Raw genomic sequence first — 17,319 nt, 5'->3', positions numbered from 1 at the left:
CCTACGGTGTTAAAAAGTAACAGTTATTTTATCACGTGGATAAAGATGGATTAAAGCCATCCATAATTCGCCAGCTGATAGAGAAATACCTTATCATGTGAGCGCATCGTAAGGTAAGTAAAGAGTCTTACTCGTATTGTCGCGACTGCATTGAACCTTATTTTAATACAATAGTTGTGATTTCCCACAAAAATAGATGCCAATGACTACTATTACTAGTATTTTAACATTACGTGTATAATATTTTTTTAGAATTGGACTTCCGATTCTGAACACAGCTCACGGGTGACCCACGAAATAAGCCCCAGTTTGCAAACAGTCGCACAATATTGTTTCTTCTCCGACAATGCCGCTTGCAGGCAGACGACGACGTAAGAATGTATTAGACATCTCTGTTAAAATAACAAAAAAGCAACCGAAGAACCCACAACTGATAGGTACTTATAGTTAAAAGAATCAAGGTTTTTACACTTTTTACCAATTGTGAATACTTAACTTAATATAAGTACCTACATTGACTTACGTAAATTTATTACTTGAGCCAGTGTGTCTTACCATGCGATTTTTCTATACAAAATCAAGATTCTACATACAAAGTTAAAAAACGCATCAACGGACGCCGCTGCGAGATGCGGAGCAGTGTGACGACCGCCTTAATGTGTGTCGCCGGTGTGTCTGCTAATTAGTGAGAGCCAGGATGGCGGGTGTACCTAGATAAAAATAAACAAAAAGCATACCATATTTTAGTACCTAATTTGTACTATTTGGTACCTCCTTTAAAAAAATTAGTACCTCACGGTATTAAAAGTTATCACCAAAAAACATTACACCCGCCATTCTGACAGTCAGAATGGCGGGTGTATTTTATTACGCAATGATCCCGCGATTATTGATAAATTCTATAAAAGCCAAATTTTAGTACCTTTTTAGTACTTTCATATTCATTTATAAATTGAGCCACATTATTTGTGGTTTCCGAGTTTTACTCATTTTACACTTTACATTGCTATTACAATTTTACAGGCGCTTCGATTTTTCACCGTATCGATTTCGTTTTTAAGAAAAAACGCTACGCTACAACTATTGTTATCACGCCAGGATTTAGTACCTTTTACGTTTAATTTGTTACCTTTTCGCGTTTAATCTGTTAAGTTCAATTAACTATGAAAATTACCTCTTACAAATGGCCAGGCGCGATGTCAAAGAATTCTTCCTATGAAAAAATTCCGCGTACCGTGTACCTATACCTACTCTTAAGTATATCGTGATTACTGATTAATCAAATAAAACCCGCAAATGATGTCTGTTTGTCGGTATATTAGTGTGATGAATATACTTCTTTGTGGGATCCCGTTGATTTTGCTAAGAAGACATACGATTGAAATACATACCTTTTAGAAATACAAGCAATTATTTCATTTAACTATTACATGATGTTTTTCTATCGTCTTGGTACAGTTTTTCTTCTGACAAGGTCGCTGTGTCTGAGTATGAATATGGCACGGAAAGCGACCCCACAGGGAATATTACGCAAAACTCTGCGTAGAGGGCGTCACTAGCACCAACACAGGGCCTACCGCGAAACACGAAAATCAAAAGTTCGGTTTCTGCCTCTCTATCACTCTTGCATATTCGATCGATAGAGAGGCAGATAACGAAGTTTCGATTTTTGCGTTTCGCGGTTAAGCCACTTGTACACAAACCGCCTTGAGTATCAATGTCTAGCCTAGTTCGGACTACATAGTCGAGTGGCGAGTTGCGAGTATTACGTGTCTGAACACCAACAATTTAGTCGAGTAGATTAGTCAGTAAATTAGTCGAATGGATCCATTTTGTTCTATTTTTTCTGGCGAGTGAGCCTCCCCGTGGCCTCACTCCACCACTCTTACTAGTCTTCTCGACTAAATTTTTGGTGTTCAGACACGTTTAGTAACTAAAATACTCACTGTATGTATGTTGGTTTCTCGGGGATACTTAGGGGGGGATTTAAGGTCAATGAGGGCATTTCCGTCATAGTTTAAGTTCACTTTGGCCGGTCATAACTATGATGATATTAACTTTTTAATAAACCTTATCACTGTAATAGATTAAGCATTTATTTAACCTATGAGATATAGACGACCAGTCTGGCCTAGTGGGTAGTGACCCTGCCTGCGAAGCCGATGGTCCTGGGTTCGAATCCCAGTAAGGGCATTTATTTGTGTGATGAACACTAATATTTGTTCCTGAGTCATGGGTGTTTTCTATGTATATAAGTATGTATTTATCTATATAAGTATGTATATCGTCGCCTAGCACCCATAGTACAAGCTTTGCTTAGTTTGGGGCTAGGTTGATCTGTGTAAGATGTCCCCAATATTAATTATTTATATATTTTATTTATTTATATAAAGGTACTCATATTAAACTCCTAGTACTGCTGGTTATGTAAATATGATTTTTTTTAAAGACATGTCAGTTGACGGATTTTCCCTAGGGTTTGAGGCATTTATGTCAACCAACGATTTTTCTTGTATCGTGACGTATTACAAACATGTAGGTACTTACGTCAAGTGAACATAAATACCACTATATATCTTAATCGAAACTATTAAACCTTAGTGAACTCAATTTAAGGTTAAATTTAGATTTTATTCCCAAATATATTCTTGGGGCAAATCCGTCCTATTTTTAAATTAAACCTTTAAAAAAAGTTTAAAAATAAAATCTACTTTTTAATTTTAAATAATACAGCACAGATATCTTAGATTGATGTACGAAAGCTTCCACGAATTTATATGAGAAATTTGACAATTCAGTAAAAATCTCGCATCACTGCATGAGTATGATATGAGTTATACTTACCTAAGTGAGTCAAATCAAAAAAGGTTGGCAATATATGAAATAGGGAAATTCCGGCACATGACGATTTTTCCCGTTTCGTAATTGACGGATTTGTCCGCTCGATAGTTTTGTAAACACAAATTTTAACCACCCATGGTTTCTCACCAAGAGATTATAATGTAAAATGGATAAAAAGACCGATAAACATGCATATCGAACAATAATAAACATACTAAGGGCTGATTTAGACTGCGCGCGAACTCGCATGCATTTTAGTTACATTGCGGGCTGTTGGTTACGTCCAATTCAACCGACCGATCAAAAACCGCAGTGTAATGAAACTCGCATCGTCTAAAATTCTAAATAAGCCATTATTAAGGCCTAACTTACATCGTCTCATCCCAACTTCACAAAACAGAGCAGCACACTTAGCTCGATATCAAGTTCGGAGCGCACCTGAACTTTAATAGCGTTATTTTTTTTCATTTACTGGCGACTGAGCGCTGTTTCTGACTACTGTTGTGATCTGTTTTTGACTACTGGTATTAAATATGCTCTCTGCTTTAGCGATCGAGTCAGCAAGTGTATACTGTTGTTAGAATAGTCGCAAATGTTGTTGGACGGATTTACTCCTCTGACGGATTTGGCCACATTGACCTTAATAGTTTTGTTTTTCACATTTTTCCTTCAAATATAAATTTATTTTTCAGTGTGAAAAAGAAATGTTTTGTAATGTTCAATTCGAGCGCTTTCAAATGATATCCTACTCGACCTAGTAACTATAGACTTGTAAATTTTGCCCCCTCTTTATATTGGGCATTTTCCATAATTATTAAAAATTCATAAACAAATAATCATTCCAAATTTTAAATCGATAGCTTCCGTAGTTCTCGATATATTTAGCGATGTGACATACGGACGGACAGACGGACAGAGTCGCACCATGAGGGTTCCTTTTGTACTTTTTTGGTACGGAACCCTAAAAAGGACATCAACGGGACGAGAAGTCATATACCGACAAACAAACATAATTTGCGGGTTTTATTTCATTAATCACCATATACTTAAAAGTAGGTATTAGGTACACAATTACAAGCACAATGAAGAGCAGAATTTTTTCATATGAAGAATTCTATGACATGGCGCCTGGCCATTTGTAAGACGTAATTTTCATAGTTAATTGAACTTAACAGATTAATCGTGAAAAGGTAACAAATTAAACGTAAAAGGTACTAAATCCTGGCGTAATAACAATAGTTGTAGCGTAGCGTTTTTTCTTAAAAACGAAATCGATACGGTGGAAAATTACAGCGCCTGCAAAATTGTAATAGCAATGTAAAGTGTAAAATGAGTAAAACTCGGAAACCACAAATAAAATGGCTCAATTTATAATTGAATATGAAAGTACTAAAAAGGTACTAAAATTTGGCTTTTATAGAATTTATCAATAATCGCGGGATCATTGCGTAATAAAATACACCCGCCATTCTGACTGTCAGAATGGCGGGTGTAATGTTTTTTGGTAATAACTTTTAATACCGTGAGGTACTAATTTTTTTAAAGGAGGTACCAAATAGTACAAATTAGGTACTAAAATATGGTATGCTTTTTGTTTATTTTTATTTAGGTACACCCGCGATCCTGACTCTCACGCTAATTACGTTAAATGCGTTTTATAATATAAACAGTTTGAGATAACTTTCAGTAGTCCTCGCTTTGAATAACGTTTTGTTTCGAATTCGAATTTAAGTTGTAGGGAAAATTAGTTTATTCTGTTTGTTTCAGAGCTTACGGTCTTCTAGCCCTGCTGGACTATTTGTGTCGCTGCTAATTGAGTGGATATTTTATGTATATTAATGCTTTAAAAAAAATCTTGAATTATGATTTTTTATTTATTTATTAGTAGTTTTAATGTGTGTTATCTGAATTCCAGTGTCAGTATTTTAATACAGCATTCTCATAAAGCGCTTACCAAATGAAAAATAACGGCATCACGGTGGAAAATTTGAATTTTGAGTCCAATTAGCAAATAACGAATATTATTCTTAACTCACTCAAAACGTATCGCACCTTATTAGCTTTCTTTCAGGATTTTAAATGCGTATAAATTTTGTTCAATAAAAGGAACCCTTCGGTTTGACAATAAGTCAGCTTATAATTATAATGTTAGAAGTTAGGAATCGACTTTTTTATAAAAGGTATAATATAAGCGTTGACAAGACATCGCATGACCCAATCGCATATATTATTGGCTTATTCTATTGCGCATTTATTTTACTGTCTCCAAAACAATCAGATAGCCGAAGATTGATCACGGTTTGCGTTTGATTCGCAGTAGGTACGTCAGAGAGGTTTTTAGATTTACGGCGCCTCTCGAGAACGCAACTGCACATGATTTACGCCCTGTGGTTTTTTGAATTTAATTTATTGCTAGGAGATTTCGCTGGTCAACAGGCTACTCTATCCACTCGCAATCAATTATATAGTGTGTTTGATAATTGGATGCTTATTTTCATGTTCCTTGAAGTATCATTCGAAGGAGAATAGGTAATTAGGTACCTACAAAAGTATTTTGGAAATATGAAACCAAGTTGCAAACTAGTATTTGGGTATCCTTCACGACCACCTAAGCGGGTAGCGACGATCAATATGCCAACCGTAAAAAAAAAATTGGAAAAATGTGTTCAGAACATGTAAAATTTGGCTAAACTACAAAGTTAAATGTTTAGGTATCAAACAAACTAGTCGTGTAAATACAAGTTTGCAGTAAATATAGGTAACCTACCGACATTTATATTTTTTTGGTTAAATAGGAGTATGTGTTCAACAAGTCAATTACGAGACCGAATGTATACTCCTAGCAGCCATAATATGCCTCATATAACGACTAGTAAAAGTGAAACAAAATATGATATACAGACGTTCCATGCAGAGGTCCCCAGAAGCATCTTTACATTTACCGAGGAAAATAAAAGCACAGTCAAAAAAACATCAAAATCTCATTAGTTCCCATTTCATGCCGTGACGACACTACGGAAACAGTATAACTAATGTACGGCAATAAACAGAGAGGAGGAGTGTCGTATTTCTTTTTATAACTTCTCTGTTCCATTTTCTGATTTAAAAGGTACTTATCTGGCAAGGAAGGTGGAAATCTGTGTTAGCGGCCGAGGTTACTGCCTAGTCTTATGCCTGGTATTACATTTTAATAGTATTAAGGATGGTTATCTTCAAAAGATATCTCGCGTTACTTATTACTATCCTTGTTAATGCAATAAAACGGAAGGTCGATTCTGGAATTCTGGAAGTTTTTGGACGTTTTATAATTAAAATAACTTTATAATTGTATTATACCCATACAGATTTTGTCATTACTTGATTGACAGCCATAGATAAATAAATCGTAAAATATAAAAGCTTATATTTTGATTGATATCAAATTATTTTTCCCTTGGTATTCTGAAATTAAAAATTAAGTTACAGATGAAAATAGTGCAGTTTACTGTCTTAATAATTATGTACTTTATAATACATACTCCAAAAAATATTTAACATTTTATCTTAGACTAGAAGTATTATACGAGAGTAGGTAGTATACAAAATAAATGTTCGAGCACATAATGTATTTGTAATCAATAGAAAAGAAACGATTAGACATGTAAGCCTCAAAGGAATGCCTACGAACGGCGAAGGAGACTTAGGATAATCCCCACAGATGTCTTATGAGGATAAATATTCGTTGTTTGCTCCGGGTTAAGAGTTAGACTTTGGTCAGGTAAATGGAATTGTCTTGCTCGGGCCACACGGGCGTCCAACGGGTTCATAAATTCACAGACGTATAGCGTCAGGAAAACCAGTACTAGTGTGATCTTTCACTACGAATGATTGTTCCGGAACTCAAGGTCATTTTATACTTGGAACGAACGGACAATAGAGATGAAGAGTTTTATGAATTAGGCGGCCACTGTCTGTTTAAATTTTCACCACGGCTGGCCGACGGCCGTGCCGCCGTCGGCTACCCGCTGCGCCGCTGCGAACTTTTCATTAGTTCCGACATAAGGCCGCCATTCTTTTACTGTACGCGGAATCGGTAAGGTTGTTTGACTGTTGTTTGGACACTTTGTTGTTAAGATGTTTAGTGATTAAGTAATTAGTTTATGGTACTTACAATTAAAAAGCACTAAGGTAAAATTTCGTCCAAAAAATGATTGTGTTACCTACATCATTTTCATTAAACTGCGTCTACACAACAAATGCACCTCCGGGGTGCCCTAGGACAAACAAAAACAACACAACAAATACAAATCGAGTGAAATAGATAGAACATTCATTGGAAATTTTATAAACGAGTAGGTATATATGTATTGGAAAAAAATACGTAGTCAATTTTACTTCTTCTTCTTCTTCCTTGCGTTATCCCGGCATTTTGCCACGGCTCATGGGAGCCTGGGATCCGCTTGACAACTAATCCCATAATTTGACGTAGGCACTAGTTTTTACGAAAGCTGGCAAATATCAAATGATATTTCGTACATAAGTTCTGAGAAACTCATTGGTACGAGCCGGGGTTTGAACCCGCGACCTCCGGATTGAAAGTCGCACGCTCTTACCACTAGGCCACCAGCGCTTCTAGCTAGCGCACCTAGTCAATTTTACTACATATAACAATTCCACCTCATGATTTAAACCTATATCAAAGAAACATCTCTGGTATATCACGAAAACATTACCGAAATCGTACAATTCGTTTTGAAGATGGGATTTTGGCAAACATTACGTTTGTGGTACAAGCTTTTATCGCTGACTGTACTTTTCTTTCCACAGGCAACTAATACTCTTCGAAACAATTCTAACAACCCCAAACACATGCATATTATCTCCGGTTGTTCTCATCTTGCTAACGGCGAGTACTTGCACAGACATAATCTCGTAGCCAGAATTATTCACCAGCAGCTTGCCCTCCTATACGGCCTTGTGGACCGTGAAGTGCCGTACTACAAGTACTCACAGGTGAGTGCAGGCACCAGTTCTCGAAAATGGTCGTGCCACGCTCTATTGGGATCGAACTATCATCACTGACAGGACTATTGTAGCCAATAAGCCTGACATCGTGCTGATAGATCGATCGCAGCGCCAGGCCGTGCTCGTCGACGTCATCATCCCCCATGATGAGAATGTCGTGAAGGCCGAGAAGGACAAGTCCAGTAAGTACCTAGACTTGGCTGACGAGATAACCGCCATGTGGGATGTTGACTCGACGATCATTGTTCCTATAGTCGTGTCAGCGAACGGTCTCATAGCGAAGAGTCTCGACCAACCTAGAGAGACTCGCTGGGTGGTTGGATCAAGGGTCAGATGCAGAAGGCGGTAATTTTGGACACGGCGCGTATAGTACGTCGATTCCTCACTCAGTTTGGGCCCTGCCGCATTGCCGGCGGCACCCTAGGTTAGGTTTTTTATAATGTGTTTATATGTATTTTTTATTGTTTTTTATATGCTTTTGTATTTTACTTTTATATTCATGTTATAAACAACGTAACTTAAGATCAAAAATAAATAAAGAAAATAATTTATTAACATTCAAATCACACTCACAACTCTCAAAAGTACTTAAAAATTGTGAATAACATCTTATATTAGCGCGGTGATCTCCTCAGAACAACACCTATTCTTAATAAATAAATGTCTGATCACATAATCACATTTATACCCTAGGTATGATGACATGAAATAGGTAACTATTGTGCAATAAGTAACATTGCAAATACGAGTACATTAGTTAAATGATACTGATTGGGCTATGAACAGAAGTAGATTCCAGTAACATAATGGAAAATGATTCTGATTCTGTAATTTTCCTGATAATTTATTTGATTACTTAGTCGCGCTCTTGAGGTACGCGATGAGGTCCGCGCGTACGTTGGCCTTCTTCAGACCGGCGAACACCATTTTGGTTCCGGGGATGTATTTCTTGGGGTTCTCCAGGTATTCGAACAGGGTGTCCTCATTCCAGGTGATACCCTTGGCCTTATTGGCATCTGAGTATGAGAATCCGGAGGCCTGTCCAGTCTTGCGTCCGAAGAAGCCGTGGAGGTTGGGGCCTGCTTTGTGTTTGCCGCCAGCCTCTACTGTGTGGCATTGTGCACATCTCTGGAAAAAGATCTTCTTGCCATTCTCAGCGTTTCCTGCAGGTACACCCATTTTTTTTTATGAAGTTGGAGAGATATACTCGTAGAACTACACGAACACGGGCGAGTCTATTTTCTCAACTGTTAAATAAAAGCTTGTAATAAATGGAAACATTCATTTAGAAAGCTAACCCTAGATCTGATAAACAAGAATCCACGAACTACAGAAGCCTCCGAAAAATAAGTTCCAGCCAATGCCTACGTTGCGGCAAGCACGACAAACATGATCTAACAAATTGTCCAGCAAAGAAACACATTCTGCGAAGACACTATGAAAGGTATCCAAAGGTTATCTCGAAGAGATCGCTCATTCGCAATAAGGATGCATGTTGTTTGCTTCTACTCGTAATCATATTTTTCAAATTGTATTCTGTATTTATCGATATACATATGTATAATCGGAAGTCGATAAACGAGAAGTCCCTATGACAGCTCAAAAATGCTACGAGAATTCCGGGTTCTGATATAATAACATACATAAATTGTTGATTCTATTTCATGATTTGTTAAACTACTGATTATATTCTTATTGCGCTTATACTAAAACTGACTTGTAGCGATTTGATGGCATCTTAGCAAAAAGACAAGGCTCCTCAAAAGAATTCCACGTGGTTTAATTACCTGTTTCGGATCTGTAGGTTCTTTGTGTAACAAAAAGCATTCCTACATCAGAATCCTATCAGGATTTAATTGAATTGCTTGGGATAGAATTTCGTGGTCAGACTTAAGGGGCCCACTGATTAACAGTCCGCAGGACGGTATCGGCCTGTCAGTTGTTCGAAACTGTCAAAATTTTGTTCTAACTCACAGGCCGACACCGTCCGGCGGACTGTTAATCAGTGGGCCCCTTTAAAACGAGACTATTATTTTTATTAAAGACATCCTAAGTGTTAGACAATTGATTCTCATATTTTCATAGCCTCATTTTATTATCACTTAAGTACATTCAATCAAATCAATTTTACATCATTCGCACAAATTTTAAATCTTGGATGAAGAGTAAAAAAAGATTTGATAATCTACTTATATCTAAAGTGTACGCCTGCGAGGAAAGTGGCTCTTTAGTGTTCAGTAATATAATCATAAATATAATACAAAATAGAGATTGGTGAAGTACTTAGTATATTTGTGTGCCATACGGCCCGATTCGAACTTTAAGATACGTCAGTTAATAGATCTAGAAACGATATGGATTAAATATGTCAGTGTCAAATGTGGTGTTTTTTTTAAACAAAATCGTCACTTTTAACACTGACACATCGAATTCATATAGAAATAGAAATACATTATTTGGTGTAAAACATAAAACTTAACCTACTTATAATTATTCTAATATATTCTAACACCAAATTGGATGCCACTCAGCATATGCCGATAACTACAGATACTTAGCCATGGCGCTGGTTTTTAGGGAAACCATGTCGTTTCTAGATCTATTAATCGACGTATCTTAAAGTTCGAATCGGGCAGATAGACTGCGAACGCTCCGAACGTTTCACAATATGCACTGCTTTTTATTTCTTCCCGTTGTTTGTTCGTCGGTTAAGCGCCCATTTATTGAGGTACGAGCTCAGTTCGACGCTTCTTTATGGGGAAGTAATTATTTTACATCCTGTACCCGCTGCGCTGAATTGCTTAATTGGTATGAATAACGGGTAAAGCGCGGCAAGAGGGCATTTTAGTTATGTAATTATATCAATTATGCTTGGTTTAGGGCTTGTTATGTTTAAAATGTCTCTCTTGTTTCTGCAATTTGTGTGATGTTGATACTATTAGAAAGACTAATTTTGTGTAGCATTACATTTAAAGTTTATATTTCAATCTTAACATCATACATAGATATGTTAAGTTTCAATTAAGTAGAGCATCATGTCTCAGGGTTATCAGGGAGGTATGAAGGTTGCTCATACCGCTAAGGGCGTCTGTAGTAGGTTAGTGGCATATTCAGGCTTTCAAAATATTTTCTGTACCTAATTTCAACTTAATGAAGAAATTCAGGAAACAGTTAGACGATTCTTTTGCGACGATAGGTTTTATTAAATATATTTAATTTAGGTTAACATCTTCTTAGACTAATACATTTACAATTCATACAACAAAAACACATACTTTTACTATTAATACATTATTTGAGAATATACAATACCTACTGACAACAAAAACTATAAAAGGTATTCCTTGTGGCTTCTCTGGACCGCTCAATTCTAACCGCATCGCGATTTAAAACACACTGAAAACTGTCTTATTTATATCATTACTTTCAAACACAGCAACTTGCAAAAGTAAAACGACACTAAAAGAAAACCGACACTTTTTCGCCACTTTATACAGAGATAAAGCTTGAAATAAGGCCCATTTAAATCCCTTTAAAACTTGTGAAAAGTTTCTTCGTGGAGCGCTCGCGGGCGTTACCGGTGCAAATTTAAAGTATGTATTAGGAGTGCTGCAAACCGTCAGCGGCGCGAGCATGAGAATTCCATTACAGCTGTAGGAGTGACACGGTTTAGTGTCCCGGTTGTACACCGGGACCCGGTTATGCTCGCCCGATAACGCCCGGATTTATTTAAGGCCAATGCGCCGGTGCACTGATTCTGATAAGGATGCTGCAACGAAACCGTAAAGAATACATACCGCTTTACTTCCAAAGAAAAGAAAATGTTTACAAGAGCGTGTTCTACTTTGTCTTGCGCGAATATCACTAAAGTCGTCCGCTAGTTCTAGTGTTATCAAATCAAAAATATTTCAGGAAAAGATCACTTCTTTGGACAAATAATATCCATTAAAAGTTAATGACCAAGGTACATTACATAATTTATCACAATTTTGTCATTTCAGTCCCAAATACAGAAAACAAATCCTTATTAGGGTGCAGCGTAAAAATGAGCATTGGATTTTATTAACTTTGCGATGTCTAGAGGAAAGACGTGAACGTGATAAAAAGAACATGTATTATTTTAAACGGGTCACTTACGTAGTTTTATATGTAGTTATAAGAAGAATATCAAGGTTTTATGTCAGTGTACATGTAAAATGATAAAACTAACTAAAGTCCTATGTTATTATGTATGATATTAGATAAGTATTACACCTTCGATTACCTCGACGTGCTTACAGATAGGTTGGTACAGTACCTACATTAATTCTGCGCTGATATTTCTTACGTTTTTGAACTAGAAATGTTTGCTGGCAACCCTGTATTGAGACTTTAGCAAATTCATTTTTTTATATTTCTAAAAATATGGTTGAGTCGTGTATGAATATAAATGTATCGCCTTAACTTTAAAGATTTTCAAAGAAAATCAGAATCAGAATAGATCAGAATAGGCGTGTGTGCCGTTCGCTCTTTAGCAGCACGTCTCTTCGACTAAACCGATGCTTTATTTTTTATCACTTAAGAGAGCATTTTGCTTTTAACCGACTAATCAGGACCCAGGGTAAGTATTTATCGGCTGTATGTTTGTTTCTTTGGATTACTCTACTGCCCACTAACAAACCTATTTTAGATTTGCCTTATTTGGAAGGTTAAGTGAGAATCTATTACTAATTAAACTGAATTTTATATTAAAGGAAAAAATTGAAAAATTACGCTTCCGGCAGGACTTGAACCCGCAACAACCGCAATCCGTGCGTTAGCTCTCCCAATTGAGCTACGGAAGCTTACCAGAATAAAATATCGCTAATATTGGAATATCGCTCGCAGACGTATCTGCATGTTTAAAAAAATGGTTTTATTAGACTGAGTAATTAATCAACAAATAAGTCGGTTATTGACTTGTTAAATAAAAACGCTTGTATGTAAAGCCCTGTATTTCAAATTATAAATTTTTACTCTTGGCTAGCAATTATTTGAAGAAACTGTTCGAACTATGTATTTAAATTTTATAATTTTCTATGTGTTAAATTTAAATAAGCTTAATATTGAATACACTATTTATCTGACAGTGTAATATCTACACTTCTCAAAATATTTTATCATTACTCGGCCTACGTTGATTATACTGACACAAAATATTGTAGTAATTAATAACGTAAACGAATTGCAAAATTATTAACAATGACGATTACTCAGCAAGCAAAAAGAGGTTAAATTTATACCTTACAAGGAAAACTATAAAATTGTAATCTAATCTCCTAAATGAATAGAGAACGTTCACATGGGTATTGGTTTTCTGTACAAACCTATGCATTTGCTGTTCGCCGCGCAGAAACGACGTGGCGAGCTCATAAAACCTTATCTGGCCCCGTCGAGGGCGCGTTTAATACTTAACCGCTACTTGAACGCCCTAATTTACTTGTACAAGTCACTAAACTACTAAACCAACTGTTGTTGGTTGTCTTGTAAAATCTATATAATATTTGACGCTTTGCCTTTTGAATGAGTAAAAATATGTAGGTACTTTCTTGAATTGTCTCTGTAATGCTAATTCACACAAATATTAATTGTCGCTCTGAGTCTGGCCGGCGACGTACTCGTACCTAACTGATATGTCCAAGGAAAAGTTTACTAGACAATTAGACGTTTAAAAAGAAGACATTATCACTACACCTTATAAAACAAAGCCTCCCGCCGCGTCTGTCTGTTTGCGTGTTTGTATGTTCGCGATAAACTCAAAAACTACCTAACGGGTTTTCATGAGAGAGATTCTTGAGAAAGGTTTCGGTGTATAACTAATTGTCAACCCGTGCGAAGCCGGGGCGGGTCGCTAGTATCAGCTAAATGTTATAGTTATCATACGTAGTACATCAGTTCCGCAACAAGAAAGAAAATCACAATTCATGTGAAATATAGGTTAGCTAAGTACTATAACATACTGTAATAATAGTTGTATGTTGCGAGTGTAAAATAAATAAAGTTACTAATAAATCACATACATCTTGATATTACCAACAGTGCAGCAAATATTTATCAAGATTAATATTTATTAAAAAAATAGTAGAATTGGTAAATGTAGTGTAATTAATTGTAGTAAAAAATACGAGATTGTAATGATAACTGGCCAAATGTTAATCACAAAAAATATATTTGAATATAAGTAAATTACATGCGTAATGACAAATAATGTAATATTTTTGTCAATAATAGTTTTGTTTGTAAGTAAAAGTCTTTTAATTGCAACGTGTTTTTAAAATACCTACATTATGCTAAAAAAATTAAATTCATTTCAATGTCAGTGGCAAATGTATTGGACGCATATATAAGTCATGTCATTTGTTTATTCATAAACCAATAAACACGTTATAAAAATGGAACGTATTTCTCAAAGACACCGATATTCTAATTTACTCCATTTCGGAGATAATCAATAATTTTATTTTTTTCCTATAAGGCCTCTACAAGCGTGTACACTTGCCTTAGGGCTGGTTTACATATTGATTAGTGTTGATATGAATGAGTTCATACATTTGCTACTAAACTTAAGTACAATCTCGGTCGATCGATGTTCGAAATGACATTGATATGTCACAGATCTCAATTGTTTGGTTGACTTAAATGTAATGCCCGTGTTACAACAACGCTACATGCTACATTTAATTACTTTTTAAACATAAATATTTTTTTTTTTAATCAAAAAAAATAATTTTGTTTTGAAAATTAACTATGCCATTTAATTCTCTTAAACGTAGTTAACCATACCCCGAAGTTAACGGAATTCAATAAAAACACGGTGTATAGCGTAAATTTTCAAAATCAATTTTTTTTTTTTTTTTTTTTTCCTTTAACATAAAATTTGGAATATCGCTCGCAGACGTATCTGCATGTTTAAAAAATTGATATTTATATAGATAAATACATACTTATATACATATAGTTGATGGTGCTCAGAGCATAAAAAGGTCAACCACGGCGTTGCATGAACAAGAGATTTCCTTTGGCAGGATTGGTCCTTAGGACCCAAGGATGGATTTAAGAAGTGGAGCCACCCAGATTTTTGATGCAGGTGGGGGATGGGGGGGTTTTTAAGCGTCTGCGACGTCTGAGGTTATAATTCTTTAAGTTTAGGTTCTAAGTCAAGTTTAGTATCATTTTCGACTAAATCAAAGATGTAGACATAGATTTCATCCAAATCGGTTCAGCATTTATTGATTTCCCATACAATCCTACATCTTACCTTTCATTTTTAAGGGATTATTTTTGGAATAAAAACTATCCTATGTTCTTCCCCGGGACTTAAACTATCTCTATACCAAATTTTATCTAAATTGGTTCAGCGGTTATTGAATCCCCATACAAATTTCCACCTCCCTTTTTACACCCTTTAGGGATTATTTTTGTTTATTGTAAGACAATATTTCAGTTTGTATTTTAAGTGAAATTTGTAGTAGTATTAATGTTAATGTATGACTATGTTTTCAAATAGGTAGGTTTTTTTTAGACATAAGCATGCGTTTATTTGATAACCGCACGAGACAATTTTGTACACCTGCATAGTGGGTAAAGCATAGAGGCCAATGTATATTTATGTACCTACCATCTTGCATGTAACCTATGTTTAACAAAATAAATGAAATAAAATGAAATGAAATGAAATTTTTGAGATTAAAAGTATCCTATGTTCTTCCCTAGGACTCAAACCATCTCTATACCAAATTTCAACTAAATTGCTTCAGCAGTTTGAGCGTGAAGAGGAATAAAAAAAAATTATTTTTTTCATATTTTATGTGTTTTTACTTCGGAATGATATCATAAATGAATTTGGCATCCCCGATTTATACAAAAACGATACCAAACTTGGCCTAGTAACTAAAATGATGATGCTTTCCTGACCGATTTCGGCCCCAGCGACTGTGTGCTCTGGACTAGGCAATTTTTAGCTCGTGTTATTAGAGTGTAGCTGATCCACTCTCTGATGCGCTCTTAGGTGGCTCACGTACCCTATCTTCTTGCTAAATACTCGAGCGCATTTTGGGCACGTCAGCACACCACCTACATAGTTGTAGGAAATTGAGGTTGGCGGCCGAGCCTTAAGCTCATCACGTTTTTATATAGATATCAAGATAAAGTTGAGAGCCCCTCCCCCCCCCTAAAATTAACATCAAAAATCTCGGTGGCTCCACTTCTTAAATCCATCCTTGGGTCCTAAGGACCAATCCTGCCAAAGGAAATCTTTTGTTCATGCAACGCCGTCGTTTAGGGCTTCCACCCTCGACTAATAGATTACAACCATGACTGAACATGAGGAACAAATATCTGTGTTATCACACAAATAAATGCCCTTACCGGGATTCGAACCCAGGACCATCGGCTTCACAGGCAGGGTCGCTACCCACTAGGCCAGACCGGTCGTCAAATTTGAATAAAATATTATTTCAAGTAATACAAAAATACAAATTACTCGACATCCTTTTTCTAAAAATCTAGGGATTCATCATAATCATAAAGTGGGTGCTCAACTAGAGCTAAAGAAATATTTTATACAGTATAGGTACATCTAAGCATTCCTTTGCAACCCTAGGTGTAATATAGAGTTAGACCAAGAAAAGTCTGCAACGATTTTGATAGCATACGCAGTGCAAGTGTTATTTATACGTCATAATTTCATAGAAGTTTGACGTTGACGCATAACACTTGCACTGCGTGTGCTATCAACATCGTTGCAGACTTTTCTTGGTCTAACTCTAACTTTAATTGTGTGTCTTTATACAAACTTAAATAAAAATCGAATAATATCTTTTAATAATTAAACTACATCTCCGAATCTTGCGTGAAACCTATGCCTCACTACGTTCAAGTTTACTCGCCCGAGCCAAACGCTCCACAGGCGCCCGGGATTGAAGTACCAGCAACAATGACGGTCTTTGCCTTTTGTAATACTTTATTATGTACCGGCAAAGATCCCCTGACAAAACTTTATTGGACATCGAGTATGAGTACTCAGATACGAGAACAGTTATAATGTGACGTCATTATAGCGATAGTCGATTTTGAGGGAGTTTGTTTCTCGGAATACTGAGAACTTTAGTGCCCCTTTTGTCGGGGAAAAGGAAATTGTTTCTTACAAATATGTATTTATGATATCTACAATAAATGTGTTTATGTGACAACAATTGAATATACGGGTCAATTAGTAGGTACGTACACTGGCATCAGAATTATATTTTTATATAATCGTACCTTCAAGACCCCACATTTAATAAGTAGAAAAAAGTAGATCCAATATGTATATCTTTATAAGGTGTCTAATTAGTTTTACAATTGTCGCTGCCGCACGAAAAGCTTCAAATGACCTGTTTGTTAAACAGTAAAAATTCCTTCTTAAAAACTGATACATAAGTACATTCATTATTATACAGCCCAATTACAGCACAT

The 17,319-nt window shown here is 35.9% G+C and overlaps 1 protein-coding gene across 1 annotated transcript; it reads right to left on the bottom strand.

Moving 5' to 3' along the window:
- Positions 1-8,474: 8,474 nt before the first annotated feature.
- Positions 8,475-9,058, bottom strand: LOC134789979 (cytochrome c-like). Its single transcript, XM_063760707.1, has one exon. The coding sequence runs from the start codon at positions 9,022-9,024 to the stop codon at positions 8,698-8,700; it is 327 nt and encodes a 108-aa protein (XP_063616777.1). The 5' UTR covers positions 9,025-9,058; the 3' UTR covers positions 8,475-8,697.
- Positions 9,059-17,319: the final 8,261 nt, after the last annotated feature.

This window comes from Cydia splendana, chromosome 4 (genome assembly GCF_910591565.1).
Source record: "Cydia splendana chromosome 4, ilCydSple1.2, whole genome shotgun sequence".
Taxonomy (NCBI): Eukaryota; Metazoa; Arthropoda; class Insecta; order Lepidoptera; family Tortricidae; genus Cydia; species Cydia splendana.
This window is presented reverse-complemented; position numbering and strand designations above follow the sequence as displayed.